The 24,043-nt window shown below is 43.6% G+C and overlaps 1 protein-coding gene across 1 annotated transcript in view; it reads left to right on the forward strand.

The window, feature by feature from the left end:
* The window catches only part of LOC126252068 (bifunctional coenzyme A synthase), a 120,723-nt gene extending 97,074 nt beyond the window's left edge, over window positions 1-23,649 (forward strand). The window contains exons 5-6 of the mRNA XM_049952914.1: window positions 15,773-15,955; window positions 22,541-23,649. Coding sequence (XP_049808871.1) covers window positions 15,773-15,955; window positions 22,541-22,744 — 387 coding nt within the window. The 3' untranslated portion in view covers window positions 22,745-23,649. The remainder of the gene's footprint in view (window positions 1-15,772; window positions 15,956-22,540) is intronic.
* The last annotated feature ends 394 nt before the right edge of the window (window positions 23,650-24,043 follow it).

Genomic DNA, 24,043 nt, shown 5'->3' on the forward strand with positions numbered 1-24,043 from the left:
TATGTCAATTGGGGCTGAAGAATAGTCGTTTTTTAACTCGTCTCTACTTTTGTGTTCTATAGTTTTGACTTAGGTGCGTATGACACCAGTTGTTTTTTGCGTTCTAAAGCAAAACAAAACCACAAAACCAGGACCAATAGGGACACCTTTTTGGCCACAAACCTTTATTTACACATTGAAGACAAATACGAAGAAGTGGCATCCATCTCTAAGATGAAGAGTGATTCCCTCTTGATTAAATCACCATCTCCTGCCCAGTGACAGGTGCTGCTCTCATGTGAAAAGTTAGGTGACATTGCCGTGACTGTCACTCCCCAAAAGAGTCTCAGTATGCTTCATGGCGTCATCTTTCACCATGGTCTGCTTTTGCAATCTGACAGTGAGCTGTGGGCCAACTTAGATCTACATCGTGTGGTGCATATCATCTCTCATGTCTGTAGGGGACGAACGGAAAACGGAGTTGCTGCCAGAGCCTTCATCTTGGCTTTCAAGGATGATACGTTGCTTGAGAAGGTCAAGGTGATGGTCTGACAGTGTGATGTGAAACCCCATGTTTCTCCTGTGAGATGCTTCAGGTGTGTGAAGTTCGGACATACGTCTTCCTGTTACACCACTACCCCTGTATGCTGGGATTGTGGACATCCGCTGCACATGAATGTTCTTTACGCACCTCTCCGCATCTGCATAAACTGCGGTGAGCTACACTCTCCCTGCGCAGCAGATTGTTCCATTTTTAAGAGTGAGAAGAAAATCCAGGAGTGTAAGACCTTGGACAAGCTCACATATCAAGAGGACAGAAAAAGTGTAAATGTCCTATTCCTATAAACATGACACGATCTTATACAAGAGCCGCAACATTGTCACTTTCTCTGTTAATGGTGCCTACCTCTGTTGCACCTCTTACACTGGGCCCTCAGAGCTGCCCACTAATACCTGGCCTCTTGGCATTTGGGGTCCCTTCTGATGCCTCCACTGCATCCACTTCGGGATCATTGGCTCCCACTCTCTCGGGGACACTAGTCCTCATCCTCCAGCTGGAGACACTTCAGCCTCCTCCTGCATCTCTGGGTAGAAAGAGGTCCCTGCTGGCCGCTGGACTTCTTGTTCTTCTTCTGTCCCTGAAACTAATTCAGGGAAACATTCCCAGTCCTTGTCTTCCAAGGAGGAGAAGGAAGACAAGGACATAAAGAAGTCCTCTAAGAAGAAGGAAACTCCGGTGGCCTCAACACCACCAGACACTGCATGTAAGTACTCCTGTCCCCAAGGGGAGAGCTCGGTGGTTCCTGAGACACCAGATCAACCCGGGCAATGTGCCGTAGAACCTATGTCAGTGGATTCCCTGACGTCTCAACCAGTGGCAGCATATGACCCTTTGTCATAACCTGCTCCCCTCCTTGGTTGCTTCATGTTCCTGAGGTATTCTGACACTCTGATCCTCCAGTGGGACTGTAACAGATTTTTCCACCGCCTGGCTGAACTACAGAATCTTTTAAGCACTTACTCTGCAGTCTGTATTGCCACACAGGAAATGTGGTTTCCAACAACTTTGACCCCTGTCCTTCATGGCTACCAAGGTTATTTTAAGAATGATACCTTCCGATGATGTCGTGTCCCATGATGTGGTGGCGGCATTCCTCTCTCAGCTCCCCCCGCCTTTCATAGTCTTCAACACCCAAAATCCTTTGTGGGGTGCTACAGTGATCACTGCCCATGGTAAAGACATCAAAACATTACTGACACAGCTGGATCTTTGCCTGTTGAACTCTGGTGCCCCTGCACACTTCAGTGTGGCACATGGAACTTGTTCGACCATTGATCTCACCCTTTGCAGTCCTTGTCTTTTACCACCTATCCACAGGAGAGTACACAATGACACAATGACCACTTCCCAATCTTCCATCCATCCCTCAGCATTGCTACCCTGGACTCCAGTCCAGATGGGTTCTCTGTAATGCTGACAGGTATGGGTTCACCTCTGCTGTCATTCTTAGCTCTCTGTCACAAGGCAGTATCGATGTGGCTGTTCAACATACAACAGCCATTCTTTTGGCAGCCAACTAAGTTTTTCTCTCTTCCACGGGATCCCCCTTTTGGAAGGCAGTACCCTGGTGGACCCCAAAGATCGCTGCAGCCATTAGAGATTGCAGGTGGGCTCTCCAGTGCCATAAGCAGCACTTTCAGTGGAGCACCTCATTGCTTTTGAATGGCTGTGTGCCTGCATCTGCTACCTCATAAGATGATGAAAGCAAGAATCCTGGGAATGGCACATTTCCACTATTTGATCACATACCTCTCCACCACAGGCAAAGGTCAGGCGCCTCTACAGTCCCCAGGGCCTTGCAGATGTACCAAGTATTTCCATAGACGGTGCCGTATAAACTGATAAAGGTGCTGCCACCAAACGTTTTTTGAGCATTATGCTTTCACATGTACATCTGAGAACTGCAACTCTGCCTTTCGGCTCGTAAAACAGTGGGTGGAGCAAATACACTTATCTTTCACTACCCATCACCTGGAGCCATATAATGGTCCATTCAATGAATGGGAACTCTTCATAGCTCTAGCCTGTTGCCCTGATATGGTCCCAGCGCCACCCCACGTCCACACCAAATGCTGAAAAATCTGTCAGTGGAATGGCAGTGTCACATCCTTGCCTTCTTTAATTGGATCTGCAACAATGGTTACTTGTCATCTAAGTTGCAAAAAAGCATGATAGTTCCATTACTGAAACCAGGTAAGAACTTCCTATAAGTGGACAGGTGTTGCCCAATCAGCCATACTGAGATTCTCTGTAAGTTGCTCAACTGCATGGTGAGCAAGCAGCTGTGTTGGCTCCTTGAGTCTCGGGGTCTTTTGGATGCATCTCAGGGCAGTTTTCGCTGAGGCCACTCCACTGCTGATAATTTGATTCATCTAGAGTCCACCATCCAGACAACCTTTGCACATCATCAGCACCTCATCACTGTGTTTTACGTCCTACAGAAGGCTTATGACACAACATAGCATCACCACATCCTTGCTACATTACAGGAATGGAGTCTCTGCAGTCCACTCCCATTTTTTTTTTTTTTTTTTTTTTTTTTTTTTTTTTTCAAGAACTTCCTGTTGTACCGTATGTTCCAGGTTCGAGTGGGTGCTTACTCAGTACCCCCCCCCCTCCCCCACACACACACATGCAAGATAACAGGGTCCCAAAAGGCTCTGTACTGAGCGTCCCCCTGTTTCTGGTGGCCATCAATGGTCTAGCGGTGGCTCTGGGGTCTTTGGTATTGCCCTCCTTATATGTCAACAATTTTTGTTTTTATTATTGCTCCTCCAGTGTCGCTGTTGCTGAACGTCATGGCCTGTCACCTATGGATTTTAGTTTTCAGCGACCAAGACTCATATCATGCACTTCTGTGGTTACCATCGTACTGCCCACCCACACCCAGAGCTTCCCCCCAGGGGGCTCACCACTCTTTGGTGGATTCGTGCTTGGCTACCACAGGGCCCCAGCCATGCAGCATCTTTTCCCTTCCATGCTGAATGTCTATCCTCTTGCTGTTCTTTTTTCCCCTCCCTTGGGAAACGTGTCTGGGCTGTTTTTGGAAATGTATTCTGCATTTTTGGTAGTCAGTATCGGAACACTCTCCACTGTTTCTTTTTTCTTTCTTTGTTCACCTTCTCCTATCCTTCCTCCACTTCGGCATTTGGGGTTCCTCTTTTTCTTCCTCCCTGCGCTCCTGTGTGATGCATAACAGGTGACTGCATAACTCGTAATTCGCTGCCCCGGGTCGACAGATAGGATTCGCACATACCCCGTGGTAAAGGCTAGGCCCAGGAAGGAGTGACTGTCTGAGCCGCTACCTTCCCAAATCGCCAATTGTCCCTCTGTCAGGTGCTCAGGAGGTGTGAACAATCACCTGAGGTGGGTGCGCCCCCTTCTGAAGGGTGCCCCCAGTTGGGAGTAGCACACCATCGGAGACACTGGCAATCAAAGTTGTTTTCTCGGAATGAGCCAGTCATCATCTTCAGTCAACAGCTACAAAACATTAATGGAATAATGATTCACAGACCAAAACCTGCTCCCAGGTGATGAAAGAAGTAGATGAATTTAGCGCCGCAGTTATGAAATAGCCCAGCCTCATGGTAGTGTCCCCGTCTTCTCCTCCAGCTGTGCAACACACCACCAAACTCTTGCTTCATGGATGAAGTCACCAGCTACACAACAGGTAGGGCAGAAAGGACAGAAGGAATACTCCCATGAAGACTTTCTATGTTCCTCCAGCCAACCAGCACCTGAGTCGTCTTCTGCTAACCAGAAGACTTCAAGGAAGTCAAACAAAGGCAAATAGTCTTTTCCTTCACTCACTCTGAGATCCTCTTCGACAGTGTCACCACATGATACCCTTGCCCAGCTGACCTTTGTGTCGCCGGTGCACACCACCAACTGTTTTTCTGCCGTGGACTCAACAGGCTGACAGCAGAAGAATGCCGACACTTCTGCAGACCTCATGGAGCAGGATCCTCCTGCCTCTGTGCCCTGTAGCAGTGAGTCTATGAAGGCTGGCGCTCGGCAGCCACTGACATGACTCTCCTCCAATGGAATATTTGTTACCATCAATCCAACAAAGAGGATTTACGGTTGCCCTTAGAATCGCAGTGTCACTAACTCTCCGCCTTCAGGGAACAAAATTGCGTCTTCACAACTGCTTTGAGCTCTCGCATTACTTCCCAATCCATTTTGACCTTCCCCGAGGTCAGCATTCCATCTTGTGGAGGAGTCATGCTGCTCATATGGGATGATGATGATGATGATAGTCAACCCATCTCCCTGACTTACCCACGTTCAAGCTGTTGCAGTTCACCTTTTCTTTCCTAACTTTATTTTTTCCCTTTGTAACATTTAAATATCTCCATCATATGTCACTAGGGGGATTTCCTCCAGATTATTGGACAGCTGCCTCACCCCTTTCTGTTGCTCAGTGACTTTAATGCTCACCATTCCCTTTGGGGTCTCCCAGAACCTGTCTGAGAGGTGACCCTCTTGGCTGACCTTCTTAATCAGCTGAGCCCCTTCTGCCTTAACACAGGAGCACCCACATTCCACAGACTCCATGCACACTTATTCCCATTTGGACCTACCCTTCTGCACTGCCTAGCCTGCCCATTGTCTCGAGTAGTCTATTCTCTCTGACACACACTCAAGCAACCATTTCCCATGTGCTATACGCTTGCTGACTCCTACGCCACCTACATGCGCATCCAAATGGCAACTTACTAAGTTGATTGTAGGCTTTACTCCTCCCAGGCGATCTTCGACGAAACAACCTTTCCCCAGTTGTGATGACCAGGTAGAATATCTGAAAAACGTTATCCTTACTGCTGCCAAACATTCCATTCCTCAAACTTCCTCTGTACCATGCTGTGTCCCAGTCCCTTGGTGAACTGAGGCGTACCGTGCCGCAAATCGCGTGCGGAGGCATGCTCTCTGTGTTTTTAACCTTCATCCTACAATAGCAAACTGCATTCATTACCAACAGTTGCATGCACAGTGTCATTGCGTTCTTTGAGCTAGCAAAAAAAACTAGCTGGATTTCATTCACTAGTTCTTTTAACAGTTCCTCTCCCTCTTCTGTTGTGTGGGCCGACCTCCGACTGCTCTCTTGGGACCAATGTCCATTCCCCAATTTCCGGCCTGACAGTAGTAGATAATGTCATCATGGACCCTGTTGCTATCTCCCAACAGCTTGGGCCACCATTTTGCGGAGATTTTGAGCTCCTCCCACTATCACTCTGTCTTCCTCCATCGGAAACAAGGGGAAGACTCTCGGGCGACACCCTTCTCTTCTCAGAATAGTGAATGCTACAATGCTGCCTTTACTATGAGGGAGCTAGATCATGCTCTCACTTCATCCCAGTCGTCTGCCCCAGGACCAGATGATGTTCACATTCAGATGTTGCAGCACCTTTCTCTTGTGGACAAGCACTTTCCCCTTCGTACGTACAACCGCATCTGCGTAGAGGGCATGGTTCCCAGAAACTGGCATGATTCAACTGTCACACCGATACTTAAGCCAGGTAAGGACAAACACCTTCCTTCTAGCTACCACCCCATTGCTCTCACCAAGTGTGTTTGCAAGGTAATGAGACATGTGATTAATGCCCAGATGGTACGATGGCTCAAGTCTCGCAATTTACTGACGAATGCACAGTGTGAATTTTGAGCATGGTGTTCTGCAGTTGACCGTCTCACCAATTTGCCCACCCATGTCATGAGTGGTTTTGTGCAGAAATCCCAGACTACGGCCATGCTTTTCGATTTGGAGAAAGTGTAAGAGACTTGCTGGAGGGCTGGTATCCACTGTACTCTCGACATTTGGGGCTTCCTTGGCCACCTGCCACATATCAACTTTTAAAAGACAAAGTTTTCAAGGTATGTATGGGTTCTGCCTTGTCAGGATGCTTTTATCCAGGAAAACAATGTGACTCAGGGTTCCATCCTTAGCGTCGTCCTCTTTGCTATCGCCATTAACTCTATAATGGCCTATCTTCCGCCGGGCATCTCCGGCTTCCTTTTCATTGACAATTTTGCCATATATTGCAGTTCTACATGGCCCATGTTCACCTTGGTTTCACTCGCTTCCTAAGGACACTACTCCAGCCTCGCTCTATCGCATTCAGTTTCACGACCTTCGAATGGAATTTTATAATAGTACCTTTGTGTACAATGATGTCTCGGACTGACTGTGGTGTTCAGTGTGCCTTCAACATTGGTGCTGACATATTTTGTATCGGCTTCCGTAACGCTGCTCAGTATTTACAGCAGAGCTCTTCACCCTGTTATCAGGCCACGCACGCAGTACATCCGGCGACACAGGCGTTTCAATTGAGTCATCTGCTCATTCACTGTCAGCACCCTTAAAGAGCCTGTGTGTGCTGAACACCATCCATCCCTTGGTGCAACGGGTCCAGGAAAGCTATCATTTGCTCATTCTTGATGGAGCCACTGTGATGTATATGTGGGTTCCTGGTCACATCGGTCTGACAGGAAACGAGGCCGCTGATGCTGCTGCCAAGGCTGCAGTCCTCATACATCAGCCTGCTAGTTCTTATATTCCCTCCCAACAACCTCTGTGTTGTCGTCTATCAGCAGGTGGTGTCACTTTGGCATCACCAGTGGTCTTCTCTTCATTGGAACAAGCACCGGGTTGTTAAGCCTCTCCCAGCAGCTTGGACAACCTCTCAGCCCTTTCTCCACAAGATCATCTTAACTAGGTTGCATATTGGCCGCTGTCTCTTTAGCCATCACTATTTGTTAAGTGATGCTCCCTCACCACTTTGTACACACTGCGCCCAACTTTTGACTGTCTGCCATTTCCTAACAGAATGCCCTTTTTTTAACCACTTACGTTCCCATTTGTGTTTACCATCTTCAGTTATCGGCCGTTTTAGCGAATGACGTGCAGACTGTTGACCACATTTTACTTTTTATCCATCATAGCAATATGGCAATGGCCATTTAATTTTTAGTTCTGGACCTCCGTTTCTCTATGGCGTATTTTATAGACCTTTCTGGCCAAGCGGTTGTAGGCGCTGCAGTCTGGAAGTGCACGACCGCTACGGTCGCAGGTTCGAATCCTGCCTCGGGCATGGATGTGTGTGATGTCCTTAGGTTAGTTAGGTTTAAGTAGTTCTAAGTTCTAGGGGACTGATGACCTCAAAGGTTAAGTCCCATAGTGCTCAGAGCCATTTGAACCATTTTTTATAGACCTTTCTCCACGTCCCTGTTTTTAGCTGTCTTTTCTTCCACCGATTGGATTGATGTGTAGTCGTTTTTAACTCCTCTCTTTGTTTTCGTGTTCTACAGTATTGACATGGACGCATATGACCCTAGTTGTTTTTGCGTTCTCAAACAAAACAAAACCCAGAGCATTAGCTATATGATCAATTACTTCCTGTAGTTGAGACACACCACTTTTTGGGACTGGTCTTCAATTTGTGACTAATGTGGCCTTTGCAACCTTCGCCAACTTAAGCAAAACTGCTGACGACATCTCAATACACTTTGCTGCCTCAGTAACTGAGGTGCAGTCACTCTACCCTATTGCGGCCCTACAAAGCCCTGATTCTGTCCCATATTGATTATGAGTGTCTTGCACATGGTTCAGCATCACACTCAGCAATGCAGATACTGGACTCCTTTCAAATTCTGCAGTTCGACTTGCAACAGGAGCATTCCAAACTAGCCCTGTGAACAACCTTCTAGTCGAGGCCGGGGTCCATCCATTACCTATCAGGCGCCAACTACTACTGAATTAAGTTATACACATTCATAGCTTCCTTGAACATCCTAACTACCATGTCCTTTTCCCTGGAAGGGAGCTTCATCTCGCACAATAACAACCCAGAACTGGGTTTACAATTGCTGCACACCTCCAGTGTATTCGATCAGAACTGCAACTTATTCCATTGTCGCATCTGGTCAGGGATACATCGCATCTGCCCTCATGGCTTGTGCACCAACCTCTAATTTGTCTCGAAGTCTTCTTTGGTCCAGAAGATTCCATTGCTGCCACAATTTTTCACCACCTGTTCTTGGCTGTCCTTGAGACTTACCTGGGTTCAGAAGGGGTATTCACTGACGACGCGACAGTCGATGGATGAACAAGTTGCCTACACATGTGCACAGTGCAGTGAACTCCACTTTCTGCCAAATGACCGCTGTGTCTTATTCATTGCTGAATTGATGGCCATTAAACTAGACCTTAGCCATGTTCATTCTTGCACTGGCAAGGGTATCCTAATCTGTTGTGAGTCACTTAGCAGCCTACAGGCCATAGACCAGTGTGACTCTTCTCACCCACTTGTTACAGCTATCCAGGATCTTGACTCTGACCTCCACCTAGCTGGAAGGCCAGTCGTTTTTGTTTGGATCCCCAGTCATGTTGGGGTTTCAGGAAATTAATGAGCTGATAGGTGGGACAAGCTGGCCATGAGGATGCCAATTCTGGAAATGGGGGTCCCAGAACCGGGCCTTTAGCCATTTATATGCCATTGGTTGTGGGAAGTCTGAAATTCAGAACAGTCTGTCCTGATCTCACCAAACAGAGGACAATTAAGGAGACCACAACCATGTGGCAGTCTTCCCTGCATGCTTCTTGCAGGGAATCCACTGTTCACTGGCCACACTTGGGTGACACATGACCACAGTGAGGATCTCCCTCACTGCCGATTTGGAGCCCACCTGATGGTGGCCCACTTATTCATAGATTGCCCTAATTTGGCTGCTTTGAGGCAGCATCGTAACCTGCCTGACTGCTACTTCTGGTGCCAGCAGATGACTCCAAAGTGATCTGGTGTTGTGTTGCCCGTGTAGGTAATTTGGGCACTCGTCTCCTGCTTCTCTGTGCCCGCCCCTAGGGGGTGGGGCCTTTGCTCGGTGACCCAGCATGGCCTATACCCTTTCCATATTTTTATTCTCTTTATTGTTTCTCATTTCGTGATTTTAATGTGTTGTCTTGACTGATCTTTTAACGACTTGTCAGTGCTGTCTTTTTTTCTGGGCTTTTCTCTGTGTTTTTTTTAATTGGAATTATTACAATCTTCTTAAAGTCTGAGTGTATTTCGCCTTTCTCATTCATCTTGCACACAAAATAGAAGTGTTTTGCGATGGCTGGCTCTCCCAAGGCTGTCAGTAGTTCTGTTGGAAAGTGGTCAACTCCCAAAGTCGTGTTTCAACTTAGGTCTTTCAATGCTCTGTCAAATTCTTCTCACAGTATCATATCTCCCATCTCATCTTCATCTGTCATCTTCCATTTCTAAAATATTGCCTTCAAGTTCATCTCCCTTGTATAGACTCTCTATATACTCCTTCCACCTTTCTGCTTTCCCTTCTTTGCTGAGGACTGGTTTTCCATCTGAGCTCTTGATATTCATGATTCCTTCTGCTTCTCTTTTCTCCAAAGGGCTCTTTTAATTTTCTTATAGCTAGTATCTTTCTTCTCCTTAGCGAATTATGCTTCTAAATCCTTACATTTGACCTCTAGCCATTCCTGCTTAGCCATTTTGCACTTCCTGTCAAACTCAGTCTTTAGGTGTTTGTATTACCATTTGCCTGTTTCATTTGCTGCAGTTTTACATTTTCTCCTTTCCTAAATTAAATTCAATACCTCCTGTATTATCCAAGGATTTCTGTTAGGCTTTGTCTTTTTACCTGTTTGATACTCTGCCGCCTTCACTATTTCATCTCTCAAGGCTGCCCATTCGTTGTCTACTACCCCGTTAAAGTCCCTCCCTGTTGCTCCTGCACCACCTACTTCAGGAGCAAACCCCCTACCCCTCCTCTAGCTAGGAAGGGGTCCATTGGGTGACTCCCTTCTCAGGTTTCTGCTATTGGGAAAGATGACACCCAGCTGAAGAGCCCAAAAGCAGCTGGTCATAGGGTTTCACACTCATCCTCAATCCTGGGCATTGATTCAGTGAAGTCCTCCCAGCCAGTGAAACCCAAGGAACAGTGCAAGAAATCTAAAAAGAAGACCCCCAAGAACAAGGAACTTATGGTGGCACCCACACCACTGCTACCTACAACTTCTGCGTCTGAGGATGGGGTCAAGATTCTGGCATCCTCTGAGGACCTGGAGCTTGCTGGACCCTCAGACACAACTAATATAGACTGCTCAGGTAAAAAGTCGGTGGCAGCAGGTGACCCTGAGGTGTAAACTGCCTCATTGAATGTTCCATGCCTTCCCAGTCTCACAGTGATGTCATCCTCCAGTGGAATTGTGGTGGTTTTTTCCACCACCTGGCTGAGCTACAGCAGCTGTTAAGCTTTACACCTGCTATCTGCATTGCCCTCCAGGAAACCTGTTTCCTGGCAATGCAAACCCCTGCTCTCCACGGCTATAAGGAATATTACAGGAATCGTAGGGACTATAATAGAGGGTCAGGTGGAGTTTGTGTTTATGTCCTAAACTCAGTCTGTAGTGAAACTGTGCCCCTTCAAACCCCTCTTGAAGCTGTGGCTATCAGAATACGGACGACATAGGAAATAAATGTCTGAAATGTATATCTTCCCCCAGATGGTGCAGTACCCCTGAATGTATTAGCTGCACTGATTGATCAACTCCATAAACGTTTCCTACTTTTGGGAGATTTTAATGCCCATAACCCCTTGTGGCTTGACACTGTGCTTACTGGTTGAAGCAGAGATGTCATAACTTTACTGTCTCAGTTAGACCTCTGCCTCTTAAATACTGGGGCCGCCACACATTTCAGTGTCGCACATTGGTAGTTACTCGGGCATTGATTTATCAATTTGCAGCATAGGATTTTTCCCATCTATCCACTGGAGAGCACATGGCAACCTGTGTGGTAGTGACCACTTCCCAATCTTCCTGTCGCTGCCCCGGATGCCTGCCCAGATGGGCTTTAAACAAGGCGGACTGGGAAACTTTCACGTCAGAGGTCACCGTTGACTCTCCCCCACATGGTAACATCGGTGTGATGGTTGAGCAGGTGACTACTGCAGCAGAAATGCGAGCCCTCACTCTTTAGGGTGCCCCCGGGGAAAGACAGTCCCTTGGTGGTCACCAGAAGTAGCGTGTCTGTGTACGCTAGCTTATAAAACAGCAGAATCAGGAATGTTTGGAGAGGTATGGGTCGACCATTGGGTGCCATACGTCATCTTCCCAAGTCTGTATGAAGATCAGATGTCTTTTTGGGTACCAGACCAAACAGGTGTCCCTGGCGTTACCATCAATGGCGTGCTATGTACTGACACAAACGCGATTGCCGGGCACTTTGCTGAGCACTATGCTCGAGCCTCTGCATCGGAGAACTACCCCACAGCCTTTCGCAACCTCAAACGGCGGATGGAAAGGTAAGTCCTCTCGATCACTACACGCCACAGTGAACCGTATAACACCCCATATACACAGAGTGGGAGCTTCTCAGCACACTTGCATATTGCCCCGACACAGCTCTTAGGCTGGATCGGATCCACAGTCAGATGATTAAACATCTCTCATCTGACTACAAGCGCCATCTCCTTGTCATCTTCAACCAGATGTGGTGCGATGGCATTTTTCCATCACAATGACGGGAGAGGACCATCATTCCCGTGCTCACACCAGGTAAAAAACCTGCATGATGGTGATAGCTATTGGCCCATCAGCCTCACCAAAGTTGTTTGCGAGCTGGTGGAATATATGGTGTGTCGACAGTTGGGTTGGGTCCTGGAGTCACATGACCTACTGGCTCCATGTCAGGGAGGTTTCTTGTGTCCATCGAGTGTGCCATCTGAACAGCCAGCACCTGGTTGCCGTCGTTTTTTGATCTAAGCAAAGTGTACGACACCACCTGGCAACTTCATATCCTTGACACATTATACGGGTGAGGTCTCCGAGGTCGGCTCCCGATTTTTGTCCAACGTTTCTTGTCGCTCCATACTTTCCGTGTCCAAGTTGGTGCCTCCCATAGTTCCCCCCCATATCCAGGAGAATCGGGTCCCACAGGGCTATATATTGATTGTGTCACAATTTCTAGCAGCAGCTGTAGGGCCGTCCGTCTCACCCTCTGTGTATGCAGACGACTTGTGCATTTCATACTGCTCCACCAGTACTGGTGTTGCTGAGCGGTGCCTACAGGGAGCCATCCTCAAGGTGCAGTCATGGGCTCTCGCCCACGGCTTCCAGTTTTTGCCCGCTAAGTCATGTGTCGTGCATTTCTGTCGACGTCGTACTGTTCATCCGGAACCAGAACTTTACCTTCATGACGATCCACTCACTGTAGTGGAGACATATCGATTCTTAGGACTGGTTTTCGATGCCTGATTCACTTGGCTACCTCACCTTCGTCAGATTAAGCAGAAGTGCTGGCAGCACCTCAATGCCCTCCGCTGTCTGAGCAGCACCAACTGGGGTGCAGATCGCTGTTCTCTGCTGCAGCTCTACAAAGCCGTTCTTCAATCCCACCTTGACTATGGGAGTCACAACTGCTCGCCAGTTACATTGCACACATTCGTAGTTCTCCTGAACATCCGAATTACCATCTCCTTTCTCCACCTGTGGCATTTCATCTCCCACATCGGCAGCCCAGGTCAGGGCTAACTATTGCGGTTCGCATGTGATCCCTTCTGTCTGAACTGGAGTTCTTCCCTTTACCACCTTCCATCCAGATCCGTCCGCGTACTCCTCTATGGTGTACACCTCAGCTGCAGAATCGTCTGAACCTTTCACATGACCCTAAGGACTTAGTTACTCCTGCCGCTCTCTGCTGTCACTTCCTCTCAATTCTTGGCGTGTTCCGGGGCTCTGAAGTGGTATACACCGATGACTCGATGGCTGATGGTCATGTTGGCTTCGCCTACATCCACGAAGGCGATTTTGTATAGCATTTCTTACCCGATGGCTGCAGTGTTTTCACTGCAGAGCAGATGGCTATCTCTTGTGCACTTCAGTATATCAGTTCATGCCTCGGGGAATCGTTCTCTCTGTGTACTAACTCCTTGAGCAGCCTACAAGCTATTGACCAGTGCTGCCCTCACCATCCTTTGGTAGCGTCCATCCAGGAGTCCGTCCATTCCCTTTAGCAGTTCCGTCATTCAGTGGTGTTTATGTGGGCCCCAGGACACGTCAGCATCCCAGGCAATGAACTTACCAACAGGCTGGCCAACCAGGCTACGCAGAAACTGCTTCTAGAGATGGCATCTCTGAACCTGACCTGCATTCAGACGTACGCCATAGGATTTTTCGGATTTGGGAGACAGAATGTCATAATAGTACACACAACAAACTGCGTCTCATTAAGTAGACTACAAATGTGTGGAAGACTTCCATGCAGGCCTTTCGCAGGGAATCAGTTGTCCTCTGCCGGCTCCGCATTGGCCGTGCTTGGGCAACCCACGGTTACCTCCTGCACTGTGAAGACCCGCCTGAGTGTCAGTGTGGTGCCCGTCTGACAGTGGCCCATGTTCTGGTGCACTATCCCACTTTGACTGCCCAGCGATGAAATCTTGGGGAACCGGACTCGTTGCCACTAATTTTATCTGACAGTACCTGATTTAGTTTCATGTTTTATTCATGATGGTAGGTTTTATCATTTGGTCTAAGTTTTAGTGCATGTCCTTTGTCCCTCCGTGTCCTCCACCCTAGTGCTTCTAGGGTGGAGGTTTTAATGTATTGCAGAGTGGCTGGCTTCACCTTTTTTATTCTCATGGTCAGCCAGCCATGGTAATCTGCTTTGTTGTTTTAATCTCTTCATCCCGTTTCTTGCGTTCTGTGGTTTTCTTGTCCCCCTTTTGTCCATTTACGCGTTTGTTGCTCTTCATCATTCTTGTGATTTTTTTCCTTTCATTCCGTTTTGAGTTGTCAGTCTTGTTTGTTTTATTCTCACACTTGTGGCATTCTTTTATTCAGAACAAGGGACTGATGACCTCGTAGTTTGGCCCCTTTCCTCATCTTTTAATCCCACCAACCTGTGGTGGGTGTTGGCTTCATGTCTATCTTGGCTACAATAATACATTCACTATGTTGTTCGTAGCAGCTTATCTGCACTCCTATTTTCTTATTCATTATTAAACCTACTCCTGCATGCTATTCGATTTTTTTTATTTATAACCCTGTATTCAACTGACCGGAAGCCTTGTTCCTCCTCCTACCAAACTTCACCAATTCCAACTATATGTAACTTCTACTTGAATACCAGTTTTGTTTTTCCTGATGACTGCATCCTTCCAAGTAGTCCCCGTCTGGTGATGAAATGGGGGACTATTTTATCTCTAGAATATTTTACCCAAGAGGATGCCATCATTATTTAACCAAACAGTAGAGCTGCATGCCCTCAGGGGAAAATTAGGTCTGTAGTTTCCCATTGCTTTCAGTCAATCGTCCAGACCATTGCCTCTACAGCTACCGAAAAGGCTGCTGCCCCTTTTCAGGAAGCAAATGTTTGTCTGGCCACACTTCAGATACCACACTGTGGTGGCTACACCTGCGGTATAGCTGTCTGTATTGCTGACGCAAGCAAGCTACCCCACCACAAGCAAGGTCTGTGGTTCATGGAGGGTGGGCAGAAGTGTTGCAAGGGTGGGCAGTTGTTTTTCCCACCTTCCATTTGCAAATGAAACAGGAAAGGGAACAGCTGGTAGCGGTATGAGGTACCCTCCTTCATGCTCTGTGTGGTGGCTTCCAGAGTATATATGTAGAAGTAGATGTAATAGTTCATCCATTAGGTTGTTTCTGATGAGCTGAGCATGAAGTATGGCCTATTTTGATTTGCTTTCAGTTTTTGTACCTTTTTTGTATTTTTCTTTTGTCCACATTCATTTAATTTTTTTATGATGATAACTTTTGTTTTACTGGCTAAAATAGATGAAAACTCACATTTTGATTTTGGAAAATTGGCCTCAGAATAACATTTACATAAAATTCATAGAGTGTTAACAATACTGACAAAATCATACACTGTGGTCAGTTTTGTGTCATTGATATGGTTACACAATTAGTCAGCCTTGATAATTAAGGGCAACCTTAAAAGGGTATTTAAATTGACATGCCTGGTGAAAAGCATTTTCCATGTGAAAAACTATACAACGAAATTAACTGAAGTTTAGGAGTGCACAAAGAGCTTACACATTTTTATATCAGTTTGAGAACAGCTTTGGAGAAAATGTTTGCAGTTATCCAGTGCACCACATAATAGGTATGGTTATATGGTATTTCGTTTTATACGTTTTGTCTTTCATTGTATTTATCACACCCTTAGTTCTGAATTTAAATTTAATGTTTCACAGGAAAAATTACAATCATTGAATGAGCTGTTGTGGCCTGCCATGCTCACTGTTATTAAAGAAAGAGCTCAAGAAATGTACAGAGCTGGAAAAGAAGTTATCATTGTTGAAGCAGCAGTTCTTTTACAGGCCAATTGGGATAAACATTGTCATGAAGTATGGACTTGTTTGATTAGTCCTGAAGAGGTAACACACTTAAATATCCATACATATTGGATCTGTTTCTTGTTTTAAATATAGATTTAAAAGAACTTTTAAGCATTCTCATACTAAAAGCAACATGAGATTATTTAAAAAACATCAGCTTCTGACAGGTATCTTAATTGCCCTGACAACATTAAATGACTTATTCCTGTTTAGCGGGGACCACAATACTTAACACATCATTTCACAGGACAAAAAAGCACTCATGGGTGAAGAGCTGCTAAAGTCTAGTGATTTTAGTGTGTTGAAATTCACATTACATTACATTACGTTGCAAAGTGTAAAAGAAAGAATCTGTCAAGTCATATTTTTGTCTCGTTGGGAGGAAATTGTCCATGGAGGTGCAATGTGGATTTTGCGTCACAAGCAGACCTAGAAGATGTCATTTTGTATTAAGACATAAGGAGCTGAACTCTGTATTTGGTGGGTTTTATATTATTACCTGCTATGAATATAAGTGTTTCTGAGCACCAGTTGATTGAGGATATCTCGAAAATGCCTTGTTTTGGGGACGATTTGTTATAAAATGCTAGGAAACTACATATCGGTAGAGAAAGGCTTCTTGTATTTTATGCTTTTTGTGTTACAAATTTTGTGCTGTGAAAGTATGCCATTTCAATGCTACAGTTCATTGATGATTTAGCAAAAGCGTGTTAAATGTGGTGTAGTGTGCAACAGTTAAACATCAGATAATGATAATTGTGATTACAGCCTTTAGACATTTCCATTAATTGTGTAACACATTAATTAGGCACGGCTGGGTGTTGAAGCTGTAACATAGTCAACAGAATCGTGAACTATGAATGGAAAGATAGCAAGTTGGATTCTGGCTAACTAGATGTTTTTCTTTCACCTTATATTTTCTGAAAGATTCTGGGTCTTTATTATTAATGTAATAGAAGTATGATCTGCAGTAATTGACATTGTTGATTATAAGTAATAGTGCTCCTGTCTGGGAGAAAGTGAGTTCTATTTCATGCATGTCCAGTTTTGTAAACAAACTGTGATTTAACAAGTTTCTTGTGTTGTCCATTTTCGCAGCAGCTGTATGTAAATGACGTTAGTTCAAAACAAAAACACCTTCTTTATGCTGCACTTAGCTTTTTATTTATCTTGTGCACCCAGATGCATTTCGCCTTAGTTACAAGTCATCTTCAGTGGGTGTCTTGAAATATTACACGATTTTTTCGTTTGTACATACAGATTGATTGTATGTATAAGTTACAGATTTAAAACAGTTCAGTGAGGTTTTTCTGATAAGATGCACAAGTCCTTACAGATCAGCATCCAATTCATTAATTTTAAGCCAAACAGCTTTCTGTTAGGTGGCAAACTGATTGGAAGTTTTGCAGTTCTCCCTTCGGTCACTGTTTTCAACATATAACAAATGAAAAACAGTGTTATGTTTCAGGCCACACACTGAAGATACCTTGTGCATTTTGCACTTGCGTGCCTGAGATAAATAAAAAAAATTTAAGTGCAGCTGACAACTGTCACTAGTCATAAATTACAGTGGGGAGTATGTTCAATGAGATGTAGCAGGTAGTTTCAGAGAGGGTACAATAACCATAACAGATACATCTGCTGCTTCAATAATCTGATGATGATGATAATAATAATAATAATAATAATAATAATAATAATAATAATAATAATAACAGTCAACTTCAGATGTTTGCCTCACAGGCAGCTGCAGTAAAAGGCATTGAAACACACAAACTTTGAAAAAGCCCAAGCTAGATCAGATGGGTGAAATTTTGTCCAAGTGGTTCTGTGTCAAAAGGTCTGAAGGAAAACCTGTGACTGAGCCCGCAATTATGGAAAAAGGTAAACAGTTCCGGTATGCCCTGATGTTATCAGAAAATGAATATGCATTTTCTTACAATTGGCTACACAGATTCAACACTTGTCATGGAATTCAGAAACTTGATGTAGATGGGGAGTTAGAAACAGTTTCCACCTCTGCTTACTAAATATGTGCTGAAGCTGCATGACATGATTATCCCAGATTGGTGTTGGGAGCAGTGCAGCTAGAGATGTGGACCAGTGGAATTTTGAATTGTAAATTGTGGACCATGATAAGGTAACCACTCTATGCTGTGTATACGAGGGCGGTTCAGAAAGTAACCTCCGATTGGTCACAGTGCGGGTTGTGGGGGGAGTAGCGACGCCATCTGTGCGTTCACGCACTCAACAGGTCAGTCGGCATCAAGCCGTGGTCGAGTGAACGTCGTACCTGCGCTAGTTTAGTTTTTGTGGCAGTTTGAAATGTGTGCTGCAATAGAAAACCCCGCCAAATGTGAAGTGCGTGCTGTCATAAGGTTTTTTACAACCAAAGTATATTCTGCAGCAGCTATTCATCGTGAGCTTTGTGCCGTGTACGGACCAAGAGTTATGAGTGAAGGAGTTGTCCGTGAATGGGTACGTTTATTTAAAAGTGGACGAGAAAACGTTCATGATGAAGAGAGGAGTGGTAGACCATCATTGGTGACTGACGAACTCGTTCAGACAGTTGATGCAAAAGTTCGTGAAAATCGACGTTTCTCAATGTCGGAGTTGTCTACTGGTTTTCCACAGATTTCTAAGACTCTCTTGTACGAGATAGTGACAGCAAGATTGGGTTACCGTAAGTTCTGTGCACGATGGGTGCCCAAAATTCTTACCGACCACCACAAAACTCAAAGAATGGCCTCTGCATTAGACTTTCTGTCACGTTATGAGGACGAAGGAGAACCATTGTTAAACAGAATCGTGACCGGTGACGAAACCTGGATTAAGTACGTGAACCCTGAGACAAAAGAACAATCAAAGATGTGGGCACATTCAAATTCGCCTACCAAACCAAGAAAAGCCTCGCAAGATTTTTCTGCCAGAAAACTGATGGCAACGGTGTTTTGGGATGCCAAAGGGGTGTTGTTGGTTGAATTCATGGAACGTGGTACGACCATTAATCAAGACTTGTACTGTGAAACAATAAAAAAGTTACGACGGGCTATACAGAACAAACGCCGTGGTATGCTGACTTCCGGTATCGTTTTTTTGCACGATAACGCCCGTCCTCACTCTGCTCGCAGAACAACGGCCCTTCTTGAGTCCTTCAAGTGGGACGTTATCAACCATCCACCTTACAGCCCAGACCTGGCGCCAAGTGATTATCACCTCTTCATGCATTTGAAGAAATGGCTCGGGTCACAGCGGTTTGATGACGACGAAGAGCTCAAAGATGCGGTCACAGGCTGGCTCCAGGCACAAGCGGGTGATTTTTATGCAGAAGGAATTTCAAAGCTTGTGAAGAGATACGATAAGTGCCTCAATCACTATGGAGACTATGTAGAAAAATACTGCAAAGATGTAGTTGTAAAGGTGCGTTTACACTGCGATTTGTATCGGCACATGTATGAGATACATGTATATGCGACTTTGCGACATGTATCGCGACTTGTATGAGTTGACAAGTATCAACCTCATACATGTATGAGCGTGCGTTTACACTGGTTGATGTGTATCACTGTGCGATAGCTTCCGACGACGATTTGGAAGATTTCACATTTTTATGTGCTGATACACTTGCTATTTTGGAAGATGATAGGAAGAAAAGGCGGAGGAAGCGTAGATGGTGGCAGAGAGAGTTTCTCGCGAATTAACGCTAGAGGATGGCGCATATTTTAGAAATTATGTTAGGATGAGTATGGAGGATTTCCGCGGTTTATTATCATTTGTGGCTCCTCTTGTGTCCAAAACCAACACAAACTTTCGGGAAGCGATTCCACCAGAGGATCAGTTGGCAGTAACACTCCGTTTTTTAGCCACTGGGGATTCCTCGTAAAACGAAGATTTCATGACAAAACATTTGCATTGTCGCGCGATTGCTAATGCTAACGTCTCACACACGATTGTCGGCATTAGCATCCGTTGTCAACATTATCACGCGAGGCCGCCGGAATAATAGCAAAACATTGATATACGTGCCAGATGCATGAAAAAATTATATAATGTATTACATACTCTGATATATATATAAAACTTTTACCTTCACTTCTTGGGATAAAACTTGCACAATGGCCTCGCAAACACGAAGAATAATGTTGCATATGGCACTTTTTGATATTCTATGCAGATACATTAACGTCGAAACGACAGTCGGCACCTTCAAAACTCAAACAGCCGCCAAAGAGCCTGGTACTACGCATGCGCTAATCGTCGAAATAAGCGGCAGTCGACAAGACGACAGGAAATGATAGTACTGCGCATGCGCGAATTCTTCAAATGTCGCTCATACATGTCGCGTATATGGCCAAAAAGCGATATACAAAATGTATACGCGACATGTATGAGCTGGAGGGTCCGCATACAAGTTCCGTGAATTTTTGTATGAGGTGATGTATCGCGACATGTCAAATTGACATGTCGCTCATACATGTCGCGATACATGTATCCCAGTGTAAACGTACCTTAAGATGTATATATTAAAATATTTTTATTTAACTTGGTGTATTTTTTTTAAATCAACCGGAGGTTACTTTCTGAACGGCCCTCGTAGATACAGTTCTCACACTTCGTCTCCAAATAACTGCAAATTCAGGTTGTACAATAAGTGAACAAAAAATGTTGAAAATTTGAATAAGGTCTCAGCGATAGTGGATTGATGCCAAAACCAAAGTATTACGTCTCTTCCACAAAAGGCAGAAAATGAAACTGTTAAGACTTTGGCAGTTAGCATAGATACGTGTACTGGTATGACAAGAAAATGTTGGAACACATTTTTTTCTGAATTAGCTAAACACGTCATAAGTTACACAAAACTACAGAGCACGATGCTTACAAGATGAGAGTGGGATGGCAAAAGACAAAAGCAAACATCCAGGCATCTCCTAGGTGCCCCCCCAAAAAAACTTAAGGCCATGCCTCTGTTTGTTAGTATCGATAATGTAAATGTTAACATATGGTCTCTTTGGTCCTGAATCATTACATAAAGATATATGCAGAAAATAAATTAGTTAATTAGTCAATGAATTTGGAAAGCGTTGTTAGAGGAATTATGATCAGCTGATCAAACTGCAGCTGAAGAATACAAAAAGCATTTTGCAGTTTGATTAAACACCATAACTGAACTGCTTGTCAAATCTACACTGCTGAAGAAGCAGCCCTACTTTAGCTTTGCTTGCCTAATTCAACATTCTTTGAAGATCTGAACAGTGTACACAGCAAGGTGGCCTCCATTAGTTCAGGATAGTTGGCTCGGTGTGTGTGGGTTTCGAAACACACTTAATGAATAAAGGTACATCAACTATTTGTATTTCAGTTTTTATTTCTGTATGTATTTCAAAGCAATGGTCCATCATAAGAATTTCCTAAATTCACATAAGGCTTTCAGTCATGAACTGGTGAAGCAGTGATACCTGCATTTTGCAAGAATCTGCTTAAATGGTGGCCCATGGTGACAATCCTCTAAGCTCTTTGATTTTCATAGCATATAAATCATCAAAAATGTATGTTTTCATACTTACCAAATGGTACAGAAACACATTATACTAAATACAATAGAATATAGAACAAAAGTCATCTCAGATGCTGGATGGATGTGCCCTAAATTGATCCAGCGACTAAAGGTTTTAAAAGAACACTGGAGTAACAACTTCAGGACTCTGCAACACACCTCTAAAACTTAAGAGTTTGTAATGAACAAAATAGTGGAAACATATTTCTTTCAGTTTTTTATACCCACAGGAAAATAAAAATGTCTGAAAACATTAGTATCTAAGCTGTTTGCTGCTACCAAAACTCTTCTAATCTATTGGAGAATACATTTAAGTCTGTAAATTCGTCCTAAAATTTCTACTCATTGTGGAAAAAGTTGGCTTGCAGTTAAGATAAAGATATTCCAGTGTCTACTGTTGAAATAAAAATCAACCTTGGCGAGATGTGTGCCGGGAACCTGATACAAAATACCCAAGTTAAATTCATTCATTATGTTCCATAGAACTCATCATGACAAAGAACAGCAGCTGTTAAAAACTAAATTTGTGCCTTTCATTAACAATAAACTTTCGCTAAGATGTGACTAGCATTGGCATGATGACATCACTGTCATTGCAATGACCAGCAGTGGGATGTTGAATGCCACTATACAATAGTCAGTTGCTTAATAATAATAATAATAATAGAGAACAACTCTGTTAAAAGCTGATTTATTTTTTTAAAGATGAGATTTGTCTTGAAAACATTTTACGAATTATTATTGCCATGAGACTATGTTCATAAAGCTTCAGAGTTTGAGTGTGTTTAGGTACTAGGGATCACTTTAGAGCTGAAAATTTAATGATATGTCTACATGTACATTGAGCATTGGACAAGTACATTTAAAAGTAAGACTGCTGGAGGTTACTTAGATATAGGGTAAAGTCCCAACACCTTCTGTAAGTGGTGTGTAGCAAGATACCCTAATTCATGTTCTTATTCCATTTAGAACAGTCCGTTGTTTGATTTCAACTGCATATTGAAATGCAGAAAGTGAAAGAGAATTTGTTTAACTCGTATAAAATAATTCTTCTGTTTTTCTTGTTCCAGTCTGTGAAGAGATTGCAGTCACGCAATAATTTAAGTGAATCTGATGCCAAGGCCAGGCTCGGTAACCAGACAGCCAACACAGAACTGGTTGAAAAGTCAAACGTTGTTTTCTGTACATTATGGAGTCCTGAATTTACCCAGGTTCAGGTTAATAAAGCATGGACTCAGTTACAACAATTCCTGCATGGAGACGCTAAACAATGAAATAGATTAGAAAACACTGTAGGTTTGATATTTTTCTTAGAATGTGGGTACACAAATAGTTCATGAACATAGATTTTTATTGTATGTTGAAGGCAGCATATTACCAGACAACAATTTTTTTTTTCTCTCTATATAGTGGCAGTTATCATCCAGTTGAGTTTGATGGAACATTCCTTTGTTAAGGTGTTATTAGAGTTTTGCATACTCCTTGCAACAGTGTTGTATATGTTTTGAATTTTTGTGAATGGAAATATGTACATAATGATCTCAGATCCACACATTTATTTTGCATGACATTGCATGAAGTAGCCATGGAATTTTCCCACGTCAGTTACAGTTATATGGACATGCAATACAATGTAAAACCCTATTCCATCCACTCTGAATTTTCCTTTTACTTTTATAAGAAATATAATGTTTTATGCTGAAACTTATTTTGTGTTAAGTCTCCTTTCTCTCTCACTTAAGAGGTTTTTATTCAATTTTTTTTTTCATTCAGAACTGTTTTAATAAAGTTATAAACTTTTAAGCATGTTACTATAGCAGTGTCTTCACAATTTATAAGGTGCTCGGTATATCCGTATCACTTATTTATGTACAGTATAAATTCTATTTTACACAGTCCACATCAGTGTTACCAAAGAATGTTCATTGTTGAATATGTGTTTCTTGAGCTAGATTTTTAATTGAGCACAACTTTATTGTATTTTCCAATTGTTGCTATATTGTACAATGTATATGCATGCCAGTGTTCATAATTGTTAAGATTTGAAGAAAATTGCCTACTTTAACACAAAACACACAGAAAATGTTTGTGCTTATTATTTTGTTGTCGAGAACTGATACATACATTTAATGGATCTTTTATACAGTGACTATTTCGGAACCATGTCAACATTGCAGTGAATACTGTATCATTTGTAACATGTGAAAATTTTTCTGTTACAGAAATAAATATTTTATACATGTTATAAAACAGTTTTATTCCTTTTTCAGCTGTTATGCAAACATTTTTTTTTATTATTATTATTTCACAGTTTAGGACATATGATATACTCATGCTGTAAATGAGTCTAAAAGTGTTAAGCAGTGCACTCGGAGTAGGAAAATCATTTTAGTTTTTACAGCTGTTAGACACTGGACTCATGTTCTGGAGGATATGGTTCAAATGACAAAGCTATATCCAGTTTTTTAAGTCTTCCATTATTTCCTCCTTCAGGAGTGTATGAGAGATTGCCTTAGATAAACATGGCCTGCTTCTTTTATAATGACCACATTGTTAAATCCTAATCTTCATTC

Source organism: Schistocerca nitens, chromosome 4 (assembly GCF_023898315.1).
Source record: "Schistocerca nitens isolate TAMUIC-IGC-003100 chromosome 4, iqSchNite1.1, whole genome shotgun sequence".
Lineage (NCBI taxonomy): Eukaryota > Metazoa > Arthropoda > Insecta > Orthoptera > Acrididae > Schistocerca > Schistocerca nitens.